Source organism: Ischnura elegans, chromosome 10 (assembly GCF_921293095.1).
Source record: "Ischnura elegans chromosome 10, ioIscEleg1.1, whole genome shotgun sequence".
Classification (NCBI taxonomy): Eukaryota; Metazoa; Arthropoda; class Insecta; order Odonata; family Coenagrionidae; genus Ischnura; species Ischnura elegans.
The window spans coordinates 49,681,420-49,701,251 of NC_060255.1; the positions used below are offsets into that span (position 1 = coordinate 49,681,420).

General features: G+C 37.1%; 1 protein-coding gene and 2 non-coding genes across 3 annotated transcripts in view; all 3 read right to left on the reverse strand.

Annotated features, from left to right (window-relative positions):
* LOC124166827 overlaps positions 1-19,832 on the reverse strand; it is an 89,418-nt gene that overhangs the window by 17,872 nt on the left and 51,714 nt on the right. Inside the window, exon 2 of the mRNA XM_046544523.1 lies at positions 3,529-3,666. Within this exon, the coding sequence (XP_046400479.1) occupies positions 3,529-3,666 (138 nt within the window). The remainder of the gene's footprint in view (positions 1-3,528; positions 3,667-19,832) is intronic.
* On the reverse strand, positions 3,176-3,249 carry Trnai-aau. The gene has a single exon. It is a non-coding gene; the product is annotated as a tRNA-Ile (tRNA).
* On the reverse strand, positions 6,454-6,527 carry Trnai-aau. Its single transcript has one exon. It is a non-coding gene; the product is annotated as a tRNA-Ile (tRNA).

The window sequence follows — 19,832 nt, forward strand, 5'->3', positions numbered from 1 at the left end:
AATTCCTTCCTCGTAGAAGTTCCAATGCAACGACGCCATTAAAAAAATTTCCGTCTAACTTATAGTAAAACATTTTTTTAAATATTTATTTATATACGACATCTATTGACGATAAAGAGTAATGCAGGCTGCACAACACGAATTAGAGTTAATGCATATTTATTTTAAGTACACTTTTCGATAAAAATGGTCACAAACAAGCAATGAATTATATAGGTTCCAGCGCTTAAAGAGTGCTGTATGATCCTACAGGCATTTCCCGATTTCCTAAATACCTGAAATAACAGAGGAATGAGATGCAGTAAAGATTCCTTAAAATATTATTTCGTGGAAAAGGCGCAACATTCAAACACCTATGACTGATTCGATTAGTTAAATCTACCATATAAGTGGATAAACTCCAGTATGGAAGAGGACATTTTCTTTTGCTCCAATATATGTACTTATCTTTATCAAAGGGTTTAAAGAAGAGCCTAAAAAGTGTCTCAATAAAAATAGTTTTTCATATTTTAAAGTTCTTGCAGCAATCTCAGCACTAATGAGGGAGGAAAAAGCTCATACTTCGGCAATAAAAATTTTCAGGGAGTCATGTGAAAAATACGAGAGAAAGGAACTCTAATTTGAAGAGGCAAAAACATATTAAATAAACCCAACAAAGATATGTAAAGATGATTTACGATGTCTGACTCATAGCGACTGATTCGTGTAATTTTAGTTCACGCTCTCTAAATTTCAGCTGTAAGGCCAACAAGAACGACATGCTAAGAAGATACGACATTCAAGTCAAGGCGGAGCGAGAAGGAACTCTACTGAGAGGTCAACGACTCAGATAACATAAGACGACACCGAACTATTTTTGCATCGCCAGATATGAAAGCAAGCACATCGGTGAGGAGGAAGCGATAAAATTACAATCTATAAAGAGACCTGAAGAAAGAAGCGATAACATTACAATGGATAAAGAAGCAAGAATAAAAGCAATAAAATTACATAGGAATAAAAACTCCAAAATTAGATATACATATTATGAGGGCTCTCTAAGGTGATTAATGATGCAACTATTCGGTATTTTAGGCCACTCCCTGTAATTAGCTTAATTTTATCGTTCTAAATTTCCTTAAAATTACCATCGAAAATGATCGAGTTCTTAAAGATAAGTAGTAAAAAAAATTAAAAATCGATTCTACAATAGCAATTCTGAACTAATCACTCAGATCATTACAACGAACAGCAAATGTGGATACTAAAATGGATAATTATTATTGAATATATTCTAAGTGTTTGATGACAAATGTTAATGAAATAAATTCTTTGTAAAGAAGCTTCGAAAATGCGAAATATGTTCATTTGAAACGAGATTTTTAACTAAGGAAATAGACGGAAGTGCGATGTCATGTTAGGCGAAAATGGCAACTTTTCCCTCATTTCTCCTCATCCGGAAAGCAAAGCCAGCAATTGTAGGCTTCATGAGGCATGAAAACGCAAGTAGCGAAAATCAGAAAGTGGCGTTGAAGGTAAATATCATAACTAAATTAGCGTTACTCATACTTCTACAGTACTATTCGACAATACAGAAGTCACTATAGTGACTATTATTGCCTCAGCGTTGCGTAATGAAAATCGTAGAATTTATCTTTTACAAAAAATTTAGGGAATCATGTTTGCAGAGGGCATCAAAGATATATTGAGAGACCTTATGCATTACAGTAGAATGAACGATGATCATGAAATTAGAGAAATAGTTTCGAGAATTTAGACGTGCAAAAATTCATTCTTTCCGCAAAAGGTAAAAGATCAGAACAGAATTTATTGCGATGGTTTTACGTCAGGAAGAATAGCTCCGCCACTTTTTTACAACTTGACACTTAATAAAAGCCCTCATAAGTAATAAAGGTCGCTGTATATTATTTGGATTTTTTGTGTGTCCAAAGTCGTGGAATGCATGAATTACTGATGATGTAACGGAAAGTTAGAGGCATCCTTAATTATGAGTATTATTATAACATAGTACATTGATAATTTCTACTTGTTGAGTCACTATCGAATACATGCTGCAGATGACGTCAAATTACGTTAGTAGCATGACTATTTAGCTAAAGTCGGCCCAAATACCTTGAAAAAGCGTTTATTAAAATTTTAGGATTTTTATTGTCAACTTTCTGTACACCCTTAGTTTGCTTTATAACACACGACGGGTGTTAAATATGATGGAAAAACATTTTAAGAATTCGTTGTGCGAAAAGTATTTGTTTTGAATGGAGCAGTAGCGATCCTACCACCTTAAGAGGTCGTATCATTCCCAATTGACCGGTCGTACTGTGTCATTTTTAGTGACTTACTCGTACAACTAGTTTAAAAGTTACGGCATCATCTTGGAATTTTAAGGGTTTAAAGAATGTATATAGTCCTGAGCCAAAATGTTTCTGTGCCTCCCGTAGGTAATTTTTTCAGCTGATAACATTCCAAAATGCACGAGGTCCTTATTAAGATGGTCAGATGCAAACGAACCTCTTTTCCTGTCTTCTGTTGGTGAATTTTCATATATGTCCAAAATATTATTATTGGATGGTACGATGGAAACACTACGAGGAAACATATCGATTATTCAATCGTCTTTGCAATGGGACAATTTCTTCAGGCACGTAGCCAGTGGCACGGCTTTGGGGGCTTCAGCCAACGAAATGTTCCCTTTGTAACGACTACCCGCAATGCATCTGCTGAGAAGACAGACCTGGTACAGGTACACCTATCCTCTGACTCCTACTTTTAGCTATGTTTCTCTCTGTCATCCAATAACGAACGAAGAATTTAACTTTCAGGTTTATGCAAATGAAATATACATCCACATAATACGCTGCGAGCCACCTCTATGGTGTTTGGAAATTGGGTGATCAATCACTGCTAGAAGATTCTCACATGCACACCACACGGTCATAAAAATGTTACTATACTAACAAATTACACTTCCACATTCATGCAACTTATCAACTACTTATGAAGGCAATCTGCCTGCCAGTCACAAATAAGTGGTATCGATGACATGATATCATTATTCTTAATCAAGAACACAAAAAGAAATAAATGTGAAATCCGCATGAGACTCAAAATATTTTACCATGAAATGTGAGGTGGACCCATAAAACATGAACACTTGGGCTACCACCGGAAAAAAATTTGGCCCATGGGGGGATCGAACCCACGACCTTCGCGTTATTAGCACGACGCTCTAACCAACTGAGCTAATGGGCCACTTATTAAATACGTGCGCCACCAGCCCTACGATAGCGACCTCTACGGTATTTGGAAATGGGGTGAGCAAACACTACAAGAAGATTCCGACATGCACACCACACGGTCATAAAAATGTTACTGCCTGACTTGAAAGGCTGGCTTGATATAGAGGGTAATCTGATGCTTGCTTAATGGCAACAAAATTCCAGTGTAGGCAACCCGCACACTTACAAAGAGACCCCCTGAAGCGAAATTTCTGGCTACGCGCTCGTTTTGGGTATTTCTCAGTCCAAATACCTGTTTTCTGCGTTCCCCCTTTTCCCAGCCAGGTCAGCCGCGGGTTGAGGGAAGACGTCGACGGCTTCTTGGCAGTCGAGTAGAATTCGTCCTCCCACATGAAATCTCCATTGCTGGCAGCCCAAGGCATTCCTAACCCTGAAAAAAAACGAAACGATGAAAAAAAAGTCTCGAATGACCGTCATATAGCCGCTCCGGGGCAGGAGGCCTAGGTCAGTTGGCCTTGAGTGGCAGTGAAGCATCCGTCCGTCTTTCCTTCCCTCGGAAATGACGCATGCGTTGCCACGTAAACATAAATACACGAATGGAGACGACCCTTCCACCTTCAAGCATGAAAGTTTTGTGGATTTTGGCCGAGGACAAGAGTTGCGTCTTGCTTCAGACCAGTCGAGGATACAGAAAAACTTAATGGGGGTGGGGGGGGGCGTAAAAAATATATGGAGCTACTTTGACTTTTTTCGTTGTAAAAAATAATTAAGTCACATACAAAGTTTATGTAAATTTTAATAAAACTGATTATACACATATACAAGACATTGAATGGGCCCAAGGGATACAACAATACAAATGGAACGAAGCCCTAGGGCGGGCTCGCGAGGGTACACTCCCGGGGCAGGGTCTGTAAGCGCGAGCTTTTCACCCCTGCACCCTGAAGGGGGAGGACACAGGAAGGAGAAAGGAAGGAGGCGCCGCCGCGATAGGAGCTCGACGACGCCTCCTGGGACGGGATAGGTAAGGAATGGAAGGGACGAGGAATCCCGCACCGCCACAAGGCGGGCGGGTCCTACCATCAGCGAAACCAGGCATCTGCGATTGCTATTCTAACAACTTTGGAGGATTATCCTATGAGGAAGAATAATCCAACGATCAAATCGTTAGATGGATACAACAATGCACTGGGGCCTGGACCCAATAATTCAATTGATAACGCCCTGTCACCGGGGGAGGGGTAGAATGGGAAGGAAAAAGGAAAGAGGCGCCGCCGCGATAGGAGGAGGAGGCCGTCGACGCCTCCAGGGACAGGATAGGAGTGGAAGGGACAAACCCGCGTTGCCATGGGGACAACGAGGTCCACTACCAGCGAAACCATTACTTGATTTACCAACGAAATTGGCTGATCTTGCTATGAGGAGAAAAGCCATCATTGGATAATATGCATGACAATGTCATCTTACGATATATAAAAAAGTTACAATATATGTTCTGCAATGTTCGGCAATGCAGGCTGCCCCGCAAGGAAGTAACGAGTGTCCCCCGCGCCCCCGATCTGTATCCGCCACTGCTTCATAAGGGAGTTTTAGCAGTTTGGACCGAGAAACGAAATATGCATATGCAGCGACGGATCCAGGTGGAGGTGAAGGACCTGGGTGGTAACCTCCCATCAGTACAGTAGAGCATTACCATTTTATCTAGTGTTAATTGAACCTGCAAGGGGGAGGGCTATACCACTGCTAGAGAGGGAATATAAAGAGGTAAAACCATTAACAGATCATACTTTGTAAGAGTTGTTTAGTTTGTGAAGAAACCGATGTAGCGATGGAAAATCGATTTCCATTAATATCGAAAATCGACTTTTTATTGCAAAAGATTGATATTATTGTGATCTTCGAGTTTCGATCTAAACTCCATCTTTCGACTTTGATTTAGACCATTTCGTATGACTTCGGCAGTTCGCTACCGGCCTGTGATAACGTCATCCGTCTCATGTGAAAATCTTAAGTCCGGAATAATTGGAACGTACGCCCTTCATTATCCAAGAAAACATCATAATCAGTTGATCTTTTTTAAAACTTTTAGTGAAGCCGAATGGTTCGGGAATACCAAAACTTAAATGTGGGTGCATGAGTAAATTTTTACCCCTAACAATTCACACATATATTCAAATTATATATTTTTGTTTTTTTTTTCTGCACTTCAAAGTGCTTTCCGAATGAATAATAAACATTTTTTTGTAAAAACTGTATTTTTTATAGAACCGTCGATATTTTTCGATCGATCGACCTTCATTCGAATTTCGATTTTTCTTGAATAGTCGAGGTTTTTATTTCGATTAAAAATCGATTGCTCTGAAAATCGATTTTGACCGACACGTTTCCATCACTACTCGGGATTCTCACCCGGTTAGAAATTCCATTTCTGCCGACGCGTCGCGACCTTTCCAGCTCATCCTCAGGGCTACTGAATGATATGAGGATGAGCCCTGTGGCGTGGCGTGAACTATGGTAACGAAATTAGCCTTAGGATTTGTAATCTTAAATATTATTTACAAATTGAATGGATAAAAGGTAGAAACAAAACTCTAGATACTAGTTAATGGTAAAATTACTTCGTTTTATTCGTACACCCTTTACAAAATCGCAATTTCTCACAGAGTCAAAAATATGATACAATTTTTCTTCCATATTTTGGGTAGCAATACGAATATGTGTTACCATTGTAAGTTTACCCATGGATTACTCTTAATTACTAAACGGTTATAATTTTGAAAAAAGGTCGTATAGGACTTTGTAATCGAAGCAATTACATTCATCTGCGTTTTTAATGATCTTTCTATATCATCCCATCAGAATTATTACGAGATCTAGTAAATCAGTTATATTCGAAGAAATTACATTCAATGTGCCACCTTTTGGATACTACGATGCAAATTTTTGGTGCGAAGGTTTCCGCGGTGCGCTGGTAATGTAGGCTACATTAGATGGAAATTTTTGTTCAATTTATTATTCTAATAAAGTATAAAACACCTACACACTGGAAAACAGTTAAGCCACAAATAACCGGTATCGATGACACGATATCCTTATTCCTAATCAAGAAAACTTGAAGGAATAAATGTGAAATCCGCTAGAGATTCAAAATATCTTACCACGAATTGTGGGGTGGATACATACAACAGGAACACTTGGGCTACCACTGCAAAAAAATTGGCCCATGGGGGGATCGAACCCACGACCTTCGCGTTATTAGCACGACGCTCTAACCAACTGAGCTAATGGGCCACTTTTAGCATTAAGCAACAGTTGCACGACTTGAGCGTAAAATACCGCTTGAGAAACAAGATATTTTAAGCAAACGAGATGCTAGGAATATAAAAATGGTGTATTGCCCCAGGTGAAAGCTCTTTTCTAATGCAATGTTTACGAAAAGTAAGGAATTTTAAATCTCTTCATTTTCCATCTCATTTTCCACCCCGCAATCTCGTTTTCTCTTGGCTGTGACCGCTAGAATTTCCTCAAGAGTCTTGTATGCCTCAAGCAAATATAAACAAAACGAAAGATTCGTCATTTTGGACAATATGCCCAGTATGAATTTCCCACAGTACACTTAAAAAATCTCAATTTTTAAAAAGTCATATTATAGTGAGGCCGTGAATTTAGTTCTATTTTCTAGTCGTTTAACTGCTTTTTCTTACAAGTTTCTCACTGATATCATAGTCGGTGATAACGTTTGTGTAGTAAAAATCCTTTTTAAGCATTATTTGAATGCAAAATTGACTTTCCATGCATTTGTGTAGGAAATTAAAAGAACTAGAAACCTAAGAACAGTAATTTCACCTTAAAATAAATAAATAAGTAAATAACTAAAACAGTTACAGAGGTCTATGTCACTATTCTTAAAAGTAACGTGGTTGCTATTAGAACCTCATTAAATCAATGCAGCGCTATATCATCGAATTGACGGAAGGCGCGAAATTTCTGAAGGCAACCCTAAAGCGAGGCGTTAGTCTGAAAGGATGTATAACTTCAAATCTTTGTTAATGCATTTTCCATTTATTATTTTTATTAAGAAGAATTAAAATTATAATAATAATAATAATAATAATTATTATTATTACTATAATTATTATTCCTACTATTATTACTTCGATAATTTTGAACTATCTTGTTAGAATGCTCTATGAGCCATCTTAAAGAGGTGCTATGGGAGCTAATTCTACACCATGAATATTCTATTCGTAAGTAAAAAGACACCGAGGCTCCCGCAGAGCAATAGCACTCCCGCGTACAGATTTGAGCGTCGCAGTGAGGGAAAAAGAAGAGGGGGGAGAATGTTTTTGGAAGGACGAAAGCGCGATGATCCAGATTATAAATAGCTTTCAACAGTCATGCGAATGAGTTGCCAATACGCAAGGATCCCCGAAACGCATGGGTGAGTTACTCTTGCTTTTCATGTTTTAGACGCGCCGCAAAAGGCCTGCGGCCTGTTATGGTCACTTTGCTGAGTCTTACAATTTTTGTCTGCCATTTGTTACTCAAGGATCGCTTTTTTTCAATTGACTAAATTAGATATATAAGCAATATTTCCAATTTTATAGGTAAAACGAGCATATAGTACATAGGTGACAATATAAAAATAACTTTTTTATAAAAAACGACGTTTTTCGAAGATACTAAATTTAATAAAAATAAATTTTCTATGAGCCTGATAGAGTCTATAAGTTATTTGCTCCATATGCAACGAAATACGTTGAGAGCATATTCCACGATAACGCACAATTTAATTATAGTTAATATCATAGCATTGTGGCGGCTTTCGATTGACATGAACATAAATAAAATTGAACTTAGTAGCAGCCAGACTCTACCAGCCAGGCTACTCCGTTGCTATAATAAAAAAGGTCAAAAATTGCTTAGTTTATAATTATTCTGATAACGCGACCAAATTCACGAAGAATGAATTAGGTGTAACCTCAGTTTTCTTTCGTTAGTTTAAGAGAGGATGATGCACACAAGAGCACATAAGGTGAGGTAGGGTCTGAATACCAATATCAAGTGAAGATTCGCAAGAACACTTTTTTGGCAGGTTTTTTAAATGATTTAATAAATTGACTATAACGTACTAGGTGAGATCCAGGGCATGAATTTAGTATTACATGACGGATTTTATCACATGATGATTATTCTTCATGATCGCGAATTAAAACTCTTCAGGAGTACCTCTTAATAAAGTTTCAAGGGGTCAGAATACACAAGCATCTTATTACAGCTGTAACATCCATGATATTGCAAAATAAAAATCATCTCGTGATTAGCAAATGACAATATGTACAATATTTTTCGGAAGATCCCCTGAGAATGATCAGCAAGTCGCTGCTCGAAACGTCTGGAGACGTGGACGACATAAACCGGTGGAAAACCCGAGAAACCTTTCTGCACCTGATACGCCGGGAAAACCTAAGATCATACGACAATATGTAAATTTGAAGCCGCAAATAAATGTGATTTTTGAGGGGAGTGGTAAGAATTAGGTGGACTGACAGTATAACTAATAAGCAAGTACTATATGTGTTCCGTGCATAAAAAATTAATTCGAAAAAATTAAAATAAGCAAATCAAAACTCATCGGACATATCCTCAGGCACGACAACTTCATACTGTAAATAATAACAGGAAAATTTCTAGGCAAAAGACAGAGACCAAGATATTCACATGTAAAATTATTGGCAATGATGGCAATCGGGTGTACTTCTTCAAATCACGTGAAGAGAAAAACTGAATATTTGAAGAGCAATTGCTAGAAGTCATGACTGCAGCGACGAGGACAGCCTTTTGAAGAAGGGATGAAAGGACACAAATCTGTTGCCTCCTGATTCGTTTGCATGTTCGTTTCGGGCCGTTGCGAAATATTTGCCTACGTCGGTGGCGACGGGGGAATGCTGGGATCTTGCCGATCCAATGGCTAAGGGATTGGACACCACCTGAGTGTCCCCTATACAGGGTGGAGAAAAATTTTTCCACGAAATTATAACTTTATATAGCAGATGCTACTAGGGACCAAAATTGCTGATGAAGTTTAGGTCGAAATGCACCATTTTTAAACTACAGACTAGCTATGAGTCAAGCGCTCCAATTGGCCGCGAGAGTGCCCTGTTGCCGAATTCTCTGGACAACTCATAACTTCAAATGCCTTATTTGCCTGACTTTGCGTTTGTCCAACAAGTAAACTGCGCGAACAGGCTTGAATCTCCTAAATTCGATTGCAAGAAACGCCGATAATGTCACTAAAACTCGTTAACATAGCACAAACATCTTTGTGGAAACAACTAACATCAAGTTCTTTGGCATCCAAAGAATATAAAGATCAATTTTTCCACTAGGTAAGACCTAAGTCAAACAATTTTTAATAATAGTGTCATTACACTTCTAATAGCTTCTAGAACTCACTAATTGAATGATGATTATATTAACTCGTACTTTGCCGGAAGATTTTCATCAAAATTTTGGCTGATAGTTAAAGAACAATTGGGTTTGACATATTTGTTCATCCACTTTGCACAAATCTTACTTGATTTTATCCTACGAAATATTTTGATAATTTCACCAATCAATTTGTCAGAGCTTCTGGCTTATGACGAGCAGATGAGCCCTCATTTCTTTCAGCCGCAAAAAATTGGTACCTGAGCGTGAATAATCCATAGTTCCCAACAGAGAACTTTTTCATGAATGCCTTACTTGAGCAGAGCTTTTGTCGCTTGCTCGTGCCAACATTGAGCAGGCTTTTTGGATGAAATCCAAGGTCGATGTAAACAGAATGCTGTGTTTTTCCCGTTCTCAAACATTTATCATCATAGAGGCACAACAAACAAAAACGTTTTTTGGTAGACTACTATGAGAAAGTTCTTCTACGTTGCACATGATGTACTTTGTGGACAACCTTTTCGATTAAGCTTGGGAAAGAGCAGTGGCAATGAAAATAAAACAGAGAGACTTGTTTATTTTTTCCAATTTTAGGCATTCGCGCACTATAAATCTTTCAATTCTGGCTCACTGTTGTCATGAACGTAGACGATGACTATATGACAACTTTAATAAACACTTTTTAATGCGACAGTTCTAAGAAGCACTGAAATTCAGAGCACTATTAGTCGGCGAGATGAATTATTCCACCTCTTATCACTTAATCCCGCTTATAAGAACGAAAAGATGATAAGAGTGAAAAAATGCCTAAAAAATTAAAATGAATCTCATTCATTTAAAAAACGTAAGCAGATTTAAAAAAGATATAACTCTACGAGATGAATTTTTCACTTCCCAGCAATTGATCAAGATGAAAACAAACAAAAGTATGATAAAATGAAAAATATCATGTAAAAATATAATGAATATCGTTCGTTTTAACATTTATTCAAATTTTCATTAGCACTTGTTCCTTTAAATAAAATGGTATAAAGCTGAAATTAATTTTTTTGTTGCACTTAGAATCAAGGGAGGTAATAATAGCAAGAATTAGATTTATCTTGCTGGATAATTTGTCTTCCTTTCACCAGGATATATGTACGAGAACTGTCGATACCTGTGATTTTGACTCCAATATGTTGGCAGATGGAAACCGATTACAAAAATGAAAATTCATGAGCGTTAAACCTATATTTCAATGGACGACCCCAAAAGAATTTCTGAAGGTTGATACAGATAAAAATCAATTTAGAAATTTTATTTCCCATCATATAATTCCACCATGTATACTTCAGTTTACTATTTCGGCCATATAGGGCGAAAAATTTTTTTAATGGATTCAAAATATCTCCAAAACCTTATGCAGGTAACTGCCTGAAATATCTTATTACAACATTATCTAATTTATCTTTAATTAATCCCATTGCTCTCCTTATTTGGAGTGACCGGCTCAGACACTTTGGTAAGAGGACGAATTACTCTCGTTCAGCCAGTCGTACTTCATCTTTTTATGACGTATTACTTGTTAAAAACCTCAAACTATCATCATGGAATTTGAAGGTTTAAGATGCATGCATTTCTCCCATGATAAACCTTTTTTAACATTTCCCCATATCTCAAGTAAAATCTTACATCTGAGAAAAATTTTCAAATTGTAGACGCAACTGTATGTTTACAACGGTTTACTTAACATAATAAATATAACATTTTGAATTTTCGATGAGAAATTCGTCACGAAAAATAGTGGCCGTGCAGGAGTGGAAAGTCTTCTTGATAAGGCCACAGGAGAGATTATAGTTGAATCTCTGAAAAACGAGTGTTGCTGACAAGGTAGCTCCTTTTTTCCTTTACCGACTCTTTATACAAACACATCCATTACATCTCATTACCTATGAAAATGAATTATTTCCCCCATCAAACTCGCTAAATCATATATTAATAGTACAACCTACATTTCGCGAGTAAACGTGGGCTGAGGTCATTTTTTTATCATCAAAATGTCAAATAATTTGATAGCCCTTTGAGTAAGTGCCTGCATTAATCAAAACAAAAAGGCCAATATTAAACCGCTTTTCATTTTGCGGCGCTTTTACGATGATGTAGGGCTGGGCTGTGGCTAGCCTCATGATATGAGGTAGAAATGAATTTCAGATAACCGCATCGGTTATCATGAGCTTATTAGGTTTCGTGTACCCACAACACAGGTACCGCCGTTAACGGACACGGGGATACATCCCATAAACTACACATCAGAGATCATACTCTAACGCAATAAAATAATATTAATGGCACGCCAGGTCATTAATTGATGATACTATTTTTCTAATACCTTAAATACATGTATAGGCATGGGATATATCAATAAACAGATTACACTTTTTTTGTCAAATTTAAAAAATAAGCAAAAAAGTTCAAAAAATATCAATCACAAATTACAATTTAAATTTAAAAACTTTAAAATCGTCAATGAAAACTTAATTGACTTTACAGTATTTTCTTGTTATTAGATTTTCCATTACGAACTTATCTATTATTTTCGTTGACTTGGTATATATAATTTTGCACCTTTGCACCAGTAGTCATTGGATTATGTAAAATAATTAGTTTCTTGTTATGGGTACCTAAAGATAAATACGTATCTCGCTGTTCAGTTTTGGCCGTACGAGCAGTAAACGAGCTTAGATAATGGGGTTGGACTTCGAAAAGTAGCTCTTTTTTCTTAGATAATTCAAGTTGTGAACAGATTTTTTCATTTAGACTTGATCAGTGCACTGGAGCTTATTAACAAAAACTACTTTGATCTATATGAAATGGTATGATATCAAATGAAATCTTGAAAACCTTTGTATGTTTCTTGAGTAATCCTTTCTTTAAATCTTAACCCGATTAAAATAATTTTAATGAACATTAAAGGAATTAACCATTAGGATGCAAGAAAACGGATAATTTATATTAGAAAACTGTATATCAGAAAGTAACAATCCGTGTAGTTCGCTCCTCAGCTCTTAATAGTTAAGAAAAACTAAAATTTTAAAAATGTTCTTACTAACTCATCGCGCAAAGTTTTGTAATTATGCAATGAAGCTTTATAAAAATCATTCCAAATTTGTATACATGAGCGAGTCTTCATTGGAAGTAGTTTCCATTTTATTTATTAGTATTTTGCAAGCATTATTGTACAAACCATTTTCGAGTGAACTATTGCGTGCAATTAACTTTTAAGTTCTCAACGATTCTTTCCTCCAGCTGAGATTGTCGCGTCGTAGGTAGAGTTAACGACATATTGTCGTTTTTATCTGTAAGAATCTTTAGAATCGCGGATATTGTTATCTTTGATTTTAAATATAAATAAATAAGCTCTTATAAAAATTTTTTTTTTTTAAACCAGCCTTTATATTTAGATTACAGGGGATGAGCAACGTTTATATATGACACAAAGCAAAAAAACTCAGTGACCCCGAAAAACCAAAAGTGACGTATTAAAAAAGTCACTATATTTATTACTACGAATCTGCAGGCGCTCGAAGGGAAGAAAAATTTGTTGACGATTTTCGAAAAAAATCTAAGTACCGAAAAATTTCAGTCCAGAGTCCGGACCTGGGACGACGGAATTCGGACGAAATTTTTCCAAGTCCGAAGCCGGACCCGAGACGACGGAGGGACTTTGAAAAATTTTCGAAAGCGGGGGTCTCGCCGAGTAAAGCAAGACGAATCCCCCAAGCTAGGGCTGAGTCGATGGGAAATTTTATGGTGGATAACTTTTACTGTGGTCGCAAAACACGAAAATCGACCATTTGGAACTTCTTTGATCAAAAACATGTTTTGGGGGGCTATAGGTTGACTGGGGGGTGGTTAAAGGGGGGTTGGAGAGAAAAAGTTATATTTTCATGTATTGTCATCGGAAATGAAGAAGTGTGCAAAATTTCAGCGTTTTTGCTTCACAGGAAGTGAGTCAAATTTCAGTTACAAGATTTGTACCAGACAAACAGACAGGTTGGTGAGTTGATATAAAGACTGTAAAAATAAAACCCAATTGTTAAAAATCGAATATAAAAATCAGAGGTTTCATAGAAAGATAGCCGCATCCACGCTTGGGGAAAGGTATCTTACCAAGCAGGGGCGCAGCTAAGAATTAAGGGTAGGGGCGTTTTAGGTGCAACTAATACTTAAGAGTGTGGGGGTATTGCCAGGGTAAACGGGAGTTGCGGAGGCCCTTCTCCAGAAAAATTTCAAGATTAATGGTTCAAAATGGCGAGTTTAACGGCTTTCTGAGGGATATTTGACAAATACTATCTTTATTCTATAAGTAATACTGATCCAATTAAGTAAATGGATTAAACTGAAAGTATTCTCTGAACTCTGGCGGGGGGGGGGGGGTTTATCCCCCCAAACCCCTTCGCTGCGCCACTGTCACCAAGGTTATCTTCTCAAGTGATAGTCAACATCCGTACTAAAATTAAAAGACTGCTTATAAATACCTACTATCTAATTACCGGTTAATAAAGCGCAGATGTTCTTGCAATGACTTTGGCTTCATCCAATATGATCTTGTAACTTTTTTCACATGCTTTTCCTAAACTTTTTTCGTCTGTTTCATCGATGGCATCTTGTAATTGATTTTTAACTCACTTCCGATTGTCGGATCAGGTTGAAATTTTCAGTAGAGATCAGGACCAGATGGCAATATATTCGTAGACTATTCCTAGATATTGAGAGTTAGTATGGGCCAAAATGTTTGACATTAACAATTTAAGTGTTCCCTCAGCTTCAGGCTAAGTATTAGTTATTTCATTCTTTGTCAGTTCTAGCGCAACGGTTAATGCTAGCGAACAGATGATTACCGATTCGAATTTTGAAATAGGTAATTGCTTTTTTTATATTTTTAACGTTCTTTATACGTTAACTTTACGCGTCTTGCATCGTTTTAGGCTTTGCTGCTTCGCATGAAACAATTTGCGTGAAGTTTTCAATAGCCGTATAAGCCTCACTTTTATAAGATAGTCAAAATAATATTACAAAGGAGTTATATTATTAATTAAATATTAATATTCTCATCAAAAAGAATAAAACTAAAATAATATAGATCAAAAAAACACTCTCTTTCCAAAAACAGTATAAAATGCCCTAAATAGTGAAAAGTAAGCTTTTCACCTCTCGAGGAATAAAGCGTGGGTCCCAATCCTTACTCACCTATCACACTCTTTTTCGCTCATGTCAAATAAACCTAATAAGCATTTTTTGGAAAAAGCGTGTTTTCTAAAATCTCTTTTTATCTGTTTATTCTGATATGAAATGATCGGCGATAGCTGAAGTCCGTCGCTGTCTTGCCTTAATCGCTCTTTTTGGTTACATCTCATTCGATCTCCTGACGACACTCCCAGCAAGAAGATCCAAACTTAGAGCATCTTAAGTTTAATCCACGAAACTATACATTCGAAAATGGTTTATACTAGTGCTTATAACTGCTGTGAATATCTAAAAAACAAAAATCTCTATATGATTGTTATCTATTCCAATTTGTTGCCATCACTGTCTCCATTGGGAGGAAAAAATTGCACAGGATGCCAGGAACAATTGGTGTCACCTTCTTAGTATGCCATTTTATGCGCTGCCACGAGGAGCAACGCGAAAATCTGGAACTCATCTCTCCTTAAAGGGGAAGATTTTGCCGAGAAGGGAAATCCATGTGAGAAAAAATTTGCCTACTGAACGACAAAAGGAAGAGGGTTAACTGCGGGATATAGACACTAAAAAACACCACTATATTTGCAAGACAGGAACTTAATGGTCTATTTTCCATATTCATTAGGCAAATACTGAATGAATTGACAGCTACATTTCATTGCCATAGCAGCTTTTAAGGCTGAGACTAGTGGAATTATTTCCCGGGCGAGTCAAAATAAAATAAAAAACTAAAGTAACTTCTAGTAAAAAATTTTTAATTAAATCAAAGTGACCAAAATTTAAGCAACTGGTAAAATTTTAAATTGATAGCTAATTGAAATTAAATCAAGAATATTAAGAAATTATTCAAATGAAAAACCATTATAATGGCACAAAGTAAAGTACCCAAGGTCGTTTTTTAAGTCATTTCAGTATTTTTGATAGGCAAGTTAAAATAAATCATAATTTTGACAAGCTTGAATTTTTTTGGGAAATTTTATCATTTTCCATTGCATTTTTTCTTAGATAATACCTCTGTCGCATCATAGTGAGAGTTCATCGAAGGAGAGATTACTGAGATATGACCGCCAACGTGACCCTGGTGAAAAGCAGTTTGACTAAAGCGCCGCCCCAACGACGAGTTTATGCCAGACCATGGACTGATAAAATCGTGATGTCACAGAATGCTAGTCACCCATTTATTTTTCAAAACAAAACTTTACGACCTATCTCGAAGTTGAGTGAAATTTTAGTCGTTTTCCTGTCTCAACACAGGAGTTAGTGGCATTAAAGTAAACTGAAATAGTATCTTTAGGCAGGAAATAAATTATTTCTGTGCTCACATTACAACACACACTATTAGATAATATTGAACCCGAAATTAAGCTTTCGAATTATGAACCATTCCCAGGGCGGTCATATTTCATAAATGTCATTGATGTAACTTTGCAGCCCCATTTTCGTCTAATTAGATTTATATTAAAGGTTCTGAAATCATTCCAAAAATCTACCCACCGATTTTTGTCTTCACAATATCCATTCTGGAGATTTTTAACTTTGATTCTCAACTTCAGACAAAATAAGCGCTTTCCACGCAATCTTCAAGAAACGGGCGAACTACAAGACTATCTAAACACCTTGCCTGCACCATGTTCAGTTTTTGAGCAAAAATAGAACGAAAGTGAATTTAATCCGCATATTAACTCGTAATTTATAGTTCATAACATGAGCCGTTTGCTTAGAGAGAATAAGGCGTCCTTAAAAACACATTATTTGTTATAGCATATGACAAATTAGTTTCGGAAACACAAGTAAATTTACTTCGTGCCAGGTAAATAAAGCGCTCAATGTTCCATCTTCTGTTCACCGGTACATTAATTATACATGCAGCCCCTATTTTCAATTACCAATTCAGCTTGGGCCAATATGGGTAATCATTACACCATAAGTGCCTTACGTAAGTCAATATCGTCCTATTCGGTCGTAAAAAAACAGTTTTATATGCGAAAAGTTTATACCAGGATCAGAATAACAATTAGGTGAGCAGCGGACACCTTTTAACAACTATCAGCCGTGATGAAATGGCTTGAAATAATCGTAGAAACGAGAAATTCGTTTTTAAAATATTCCTTATGGCAGAAACTGCTGTAACTCAAATTGGTTTGAAAAAAAAATTACATTACTACACAAAAACAAATTTTTACAAAAAAACTACGTTTTCATTGCGAGAAAATAATAAAATAATTTATTTATGAGCATGACAGAGTCTCTAAATAAATTGCTTCATATACAACGAACAAAGTTAGGCGCATGTTCCACCGTAACACTCAATTCTTACTTAACATCAATTAAAATGTAGTTCATTATATTCCGTAGTTTCATTCCTTTATGAAATGAATTTTACATCAAAGTTTAAAATCTGATATTAACGCGCCTTCTGTGACGAATACCTGCAACGGGAAAGATGATGGTATCTTGAAAATGATGAGTTGTACATTATTTATGATTGAAATTTCCCTATTGTCGAAACTTTTGGCTGGTAAACTGATGTTTCAACTTTTTGCCCCATACTTTGCCTGGAGTGTTTCGCAACTAATGCAGTTTATTTTGTGAAGTAAAGTTCAGTTTTGCATATTCATGATATATATCTTTGAAAAAAACATTAATTATGAATAGAGTTTTAGCATAACTGTCACACCACGAACCATATAATTATGCAAGTTATTCTGTGAAGTTTAAAGTACTTCACGCAGCGGCTTCGTCAGATGAGCGCTTGGTTACCAAACGAAGGGTTCTTCTCTTGGCTGAAGTTAGCACAGGAAGCTGAACCCCTGGTATTGTGTGAAATTCACAGGCTTTGGAGCTTTGATCGCGGTGACCCCTAACCTCACCAATTCAAATTGATCTCCCTTAAAACATTGAGTGAGTAAATCATTAATAGCCAACAATTCTACAGGCTGCAAGATTATTATCGTATAAATTGAATGTTCGCAGTTTTAGAGACTCGTCTGAATTACATTGAGCACAGAACTTAAAATGCATTAATGAATTTTTGGATTAGTGAATAACCTCAGGAAGAAACTTCAATGTCATTTTGGGTAGGGGTGGAGATTTTATTATATCAGTATTCACAGCATAATTACATAAAAACGCGGTGGCAAAGAAATGACCATCACCAACTCACGTAATACTCAAATGGCAAAGATATTCGTACCTATGAATAAGGGGAAGAGGAAACGACAGAATTTGATTTATAAACAAATTTATTTATCTCAAGTACCCTGACATTAAATGCCTTTCCAGACGCAGTGGTACTCCTCAGATTTTCTCTGACTTTCCAGACTTCCCAAGTTAGTGGCCACATTGTAACTGAATAATTTTAACCGTTTAATAATTTTATTCATGTTCCAAAGTGCTAAGTAATACAGGTTGTTTCAGGAGGAATTGGCAATACTTCTTTAGGTGGTAGGAGAGAGAAATTTAAGAGCATTGTAACCCCATGTCCATGAACATGGGGTTGCAACTCCTCAGTGTGGTGGTCAGGCTGATGGTGCCCCTCACTGTGGGTCCGGATTCAAATCCCGGAGGTAACAGAGATTTATCAGGGACTGCCCGATCCCTGCCACAGTGCTTTGTGGAGGAAAATTAAAGTACAGCACTCCGTCCGACGGATTGGACGTTGAGCCGTAGTCCTCTTGATGCCTTTCGTTAACACTTTCAATGCTGGTTAATTCAAGGCAACATTTCCGGATATTTCGCGGCCAACTATCTGCTTCAGTATTAACTGCTAAATTTGTTGTTTATGCCTAATATCTATGTTTAATATCTTCAGCAGGAGTAGAGGAAAATTTTAATTTCCTCCTGGAAATTTTTCACTGATGTCATCTTTTTAATGCTCCTATCATCTTAAAAATTTTCCTTGTCAAATGGATTGATTTTATATGTAATTTCAGCATGAGTGTGTTAAAAGCTAACGCGAACGCCTTTTTTCACTCCTCCCTTCCCTAATGGTGCAAATGATCTTATCCGAGGGTCACAAATACTGTGCCATATGCTAACGAGATCAAAAAGCGGAAGATATTTGACCTCTAGTCTTTTTCTCTCTCTCTCTCAATAAAATTTCCTCCTTAATACACTCAGCCCGAGCGCTGCTGGCATGGCATTTTTGCGGTGGGGACGTGTATATATACGTGGCAGGAGGTACTACGTGGAGAGGGTTTAGCGAGTGTGCTATGTGGGTGCGTTGACTCCTTTTGCGGCTGCCCCGTTCTGCAAGCGGGCATGCGCACTGAAGCTCCCCCCCCACTACTCTCCCCGGCTCATGTATCGGCAAAATGAGGTCGGACCACGCTGTGTGTGTGTTTGCTCTGAAGCCTTCTCCCCCCTCACACGTCGCCACTCCATACCCCGTTTACCCCGTAATTTGAGTCGGATGTGCTCGAGACTTTTGTTTTGAACGAGACGATGAAGCTTGTTTAACGAATCGCCTTTTCAAAATACGAACTCACGGCTTTATACGAAAACATGATTAATCCCTCTCATGGTGCATTATGCAAATTCATTGGCCTCATGTTCATCACCCCGTTTCCATGGGACAGGGTTGATAGCTGACAGGGTTATCTGATTAGCATTTTATCAAATAAACTCCTAGATACCATACCAATGAATTGAATGAACTGTATAGAATGATATCAGTCATGTAACAAACGATAGTAATACCACTACCAATATCAGCATATAATCCACTGACTCCTGTCGCAAATTTGATCATTTACAGTGACACCACTTTGATGAGATGCTTGACGCAATGCAGCTTGTTTAAATATTCGCCTTTCCAACTACAGAACTCGCGACTTTACACGAAAACTTGATACTCCCTTCTATCGCTCATTATGCAAATTCATTATCCCGATTATGTGGGTCAGGGGTACTTCTGTTTGGCATATTACTTATTAAAAACATGCA